This window comes from Symphalangus syndactylus, chromosome 10 (assembly GCF_028878055.3).
Source record: "Symphalangus syndactylus isolate Jambi chromosome 10, NHGRI_mSymSyn1-v2.1_pri, whole genome shotgun sequence".
Classification (NCBI taxonomy): domain Eukaryota; kingdom Metazoa; phylum Chordata; class Mammalia; order Primates; family Hylobatidae; genus Symphalangus; species Symphalangus syndactylus.
Genome location: NC_072432.2, coordinates 58,733,452 through 58,737,522, shown reverse-complemented (window position 1 = coordinate 58,737,522; position 4,071 = coordinate 58,733,452). Strand labels below are relative to the sequence as shown.

Genomic DNA, 4,071 nt, shown 5'->3' with positions numbered 1-4,071 from the left:
GAGACCATGTAAATTGTCTGACAAATTTCAATTTGGCAAATATTTTTCAGGAAAATATCTAAGCTATGAGAATACTAAATTCTATTGTAAGAATTTAGCAAATATTTCCATTAAACATTCAGTGAAGATGTAGTCTCTCTAAAATGTAGAAAGGAGGACTTGTAGCCTATTAAAAACAAGAATAACAATGACAAAAAGTCCCTTAATGTTAGCAGATTAATTACAGCTCTTAATCAAGTGTGTGTAACACAAAGAACCAAATCTAGGTCCATAAGTGTTAGAGGATAGTTGATAAAAAGATTCCATGAATAGAATCTGAATAGCCTATATTTTAGAAAGTATGGGGCAGAATGTTATGGCAACGGAGGGCGTCAGCCTTCAAGATGGCTGGCCCAACCCTGTCGATGTTAAAAACACACACCCAATATTTCTACAGTGCTCTTCTAACGTATTTTCTTTATTTAAGGTCACAAGTCTAGAGTTTGCATGGGTCATGTAGCAAGTGGTTTATAAACAAAATCAGAGTCTATAATAGTGTCATTATATTAAGAGGCAGAACTGCTGTATGCTTTCATTATGTAAAATGTTTACACCTTGGGACTCCATGGCTGGTATTATTATGGTACACCCGAGATATATCTTGCTCCAATTAGCATTACCATGCTACTCACTATAAAAAATCCCAAAGGCAGACTAGAGAAGATAGAAGGATCACCACTTTTAGGAGACTGACTGGTAACCCAACCCATTGACTTCATTACAGCTTTCTTCCATGTGGCATAACGAATTTCACTTTCTGTGGCCTGGATCTGTGGTTCAAATCGTTCCATCCTGAGAACTGACAGAGCCTGGGGTTCAAGGCTCCAAACGCTTACTCCCTCTGCAGCCCCTGCTGCCATGGCAGCTCCTAGTGCAGTTATTTCAGGCATAAGGGGTTTTATTACTGGAATATGCAGAATATCTGCTTGTAGTTGCATAAAAACTTTGTTGTTGGTCATTCCTCCATCTACCTGCAAATGACGAAGTGGAATTCCACAGTCACGGTTCATGGCTTCCAAAATCTCTCGGGTTTGGAAACAAACAGCTTCTAATGCAGCAAAAGCAATATGACATTTATTGGTAAACTGAGTGAGACCACAGAGTATCCCTCTTGCACTGGGCTCCCAATAAGGTGCATATAACCCTGAAAAGGCTGGGACAAAGTAGCAGCCATAAGAAGTTCCTACTTCTTTAGCAAGTTTTTCAATGTCTCCTGAGGTCTCTATAATTCCAAGATTGTCTCTTAGCCAACGAATAACAGCACCTGCTATAGCAACAGAACCTTCCAGTGCATAATATGCTGGCTTCTCTCTGCCTAGTTTGTAAGCTACTGTGGTCAGAAGGCCATGTTCAGAAAACACACATTTACGACCTGTATTGCATAGTAAGAAGCAACCTGTTCCATAGGTGTTTTTGGCTTGTCCTTCCTGGAAGCACATTTGTCCTACTAATGCAGCACATTGGTCCCCCAAACACCCAGATATTGGCACACCTTCCAGGGCCCCAGTTTTAATTAGGCCATAGATCTCAGAAGAACTGAAGACATTTGGAAGAAGGTCCATTGGAATTTCAAAAAAGTCACAGAGCTCTTTATCCCATTCCAAAGAATGGATATTAAAAAGCATTGTCCTACTTGCATTTGTTACATCTGTACAATGCACACCTCCATTAACTCCTCCTGTCAAACTCCAGATAAGCCATGAATCAATGGTACCAAAAAGAGCTCTACCTTCTTCAACAGCCTTTTGGACATTTCTCACATTGTCAAGCATCCAACGAAGTTTTACTGCACTGAAGTAAGTGCTGAGTGGAAGGCCTGTCTTAGACTTGACGAAGTTACTATTTCCTGGAATTTTTTTACTAAGATCCTCAACAGTAGTCTGGGTTCTTAGATCAAGCCACACCACAGCATTGTAGAGAGGCTCTCCTGTTAACTTGTCCCAGATTACAGTGGTTTCCCTCTGATTGCTGACACCAACAGCTTTTATGTTGGATATATCAATATTCAGTTCATCAAGTTTCTCACACGTTCTCGCTATACACTCATAGACAGACTGAAGAATTTCCTTAGGGTCTTGTTCCACCCATCCTTCTTTTGGGAACTCTTGTGTTAATTCCACTTTATGATGACTAAGTAGTTCCGCTGTTTTTGAATTGAAAACCAGAAAGCGAGTGGAGTTGGTGCCCTGGACCACCGCTCCCACCAACGGCCCCACAGCTGCTGTCTTCGGGGCTGCCATGACACCAGTAGGTCGGCTCAACAGCTCTGGGACCGTTTCCCAGACGACGGTGGTGTTGGGGGCAGGGAGCGCAGCCAGTCAGGAGCACAAGGCGCAGGCGCAAGGCAACGTTTGCATTTAACTGGCGCGTAGCCTTCTCACCCCACCCCTCCAGCCCAGGCCTCACCTCCAGCCACTCAATTGTCTTCTAAGATTTAAGTTTTTTTTTTTTTAATCATATATTTATCCATGTAATTATAGTTACCAGTGTTCACTCTTTTGTGTGGATCTACATCGCTACGTTATCATTTTCCTTCTTAGTAGTGCAGATCTGCTGGAGATGAATTCTTCCAAATTTGAACATCTGAAATATATTTCATGGTGATATTCAAAGGTATTTTCTCTGGGTGTAGAATTCTATTTGACATATTTTTTCTTTTTAAGTTTCAGGACCTCGGAGCTGTTGCTCTACCATCTTCTCTCTTGCTGTTTCAGGTGGGAACTTTGCTATTATTTTTAACGTCTATTTTTCTCTATCTTTAGGGTTTTTCTCTTTATCAGTGGTTTTGCCCAGTTTTATCATGAAGTGTCTTGGAATAGTTTTCTTATTTTCTTTGCTTGGGGTTTACTGAGCTACTTGAATCTGTAGGTTTACAGGTTTCATCGACTTTGAAAAGCTTTGGGCCCATTATTTCTTCAAATGTGTTTTATTCTGTCTCTTCTGTCCCTTAGGGACTCCATTGATGCCCTACTCACTATAATTACCTTTTCTCCCTGTGCTTGATTTCAGATAGTTTCTGTTGCTATCTCTTCAAGTTCACTAATCTTTTCTTCTCCAATGTCTGCTCTGCTATTAATTCATCCAGTACATTTTTCACCTCACATATTGTAGTGTTCATCCCTAGAAGCTCAATTTGGGTTTTTAAATAGCTACTTAACTTTCTGAACACATAAAATACAGTTAGAATAACTTGTAATTTCATTTTCTGCAATTCTAACCTCTGTGTCAGTTCTGGTTCAATTTTGATTGATTGCTTATCTCCTTATTATGGCTTGTATTTCCTGTTTCTTTGCATGCCTGATAGGTTTTAATTAGATGCCAAACATTGTGAATTTTGCCTGACTGGGTGCTTAATATTTTTGTATCCCTACAAATGGTCTTGAGTTTTGTTTTGGGATGCAAATAAATTACTTGGAAACAGTTCAATTCTTTTGCGTCTGCTTTTAAGATTTCTTAGATGGCACGAGGATAGTACTCCGTCTGGGGCTAATTATTCCTCTTTATTGTGAAGAGATCTTTCTATGTACTCTACCCAACACCCCTGACAAATGAGGCTGTTTGGAACAGTAATTCCTCCCAGCCCTGAGTGACCACTGGATACTGTTATCTCAGTCTTTCCAGGTGCATCTTTCGTTAGCCTCAGTAGTTTTCTCATATACGTGCACTGATCAATACCCAACTGAATACTCACTGGGGGACCCTCTAAAGCTCTCTGGAGTTCTCTCCCTGTGCAACTCTTTTTTCTCCAGTGCTACCCCTGGCAGAGTCTAGCTTCTTTGGTTTCTCTAGGCTCTCAGCCTAATCTCCTTGCCATAGGTTTCCACTGAGTTTCAGTTGAGGTCCCTGTCTGTGCTGTTGCTTCAAAACTCTCTCAAGAAACTAAGCTGGGGAAATCATAATAGTCATGTGACTTGTTTTTAACCTCTTAGAAATTACTGCCTTTCATTCCCTGATATCCAGCATTCTGTGAACTGTTGTTTTATATTTTGCACATTATGTGAACTATTTCATCTATTTTTTCCATTTTTGATT

At 40.3% G+C, this 4,071-nt stretch overlaps 1 protein-coding gene across 1 annotated transcript; it reads right to left on the bottom strand.

Moving 5' to 3' along the window:
- Positions 1-436: 436 nt before the first annotated feature.
- GK2 (glycerol kinase 2) lies at positions 437-2,347 on the bottom strand. The gene has a single exon (XM_055296204.2). It carries the CDS (start codon positions 2,277-2,279, stop codon positions 618-620), a length of 1,662 nt encoding a protein of 553 aa, XP_055152179.1. The 5' UTR covers positions 2,280-2,347; the 3' UTR covers positions 437-617.
- Between the last annotated feature and the right edge of the window lie 1,724 nt (positions 2,348-4,071).

What these genes read in the sequence shown, in the direction of transcription:
- GK2 (XM_055296204.2), bottom strand. Translation starts at nt 2,279, where the DNA reads ATGGCAGCCCCGAAGACAGCAGCTGTGGGGCCGTTGGTGGGAGCGGTG.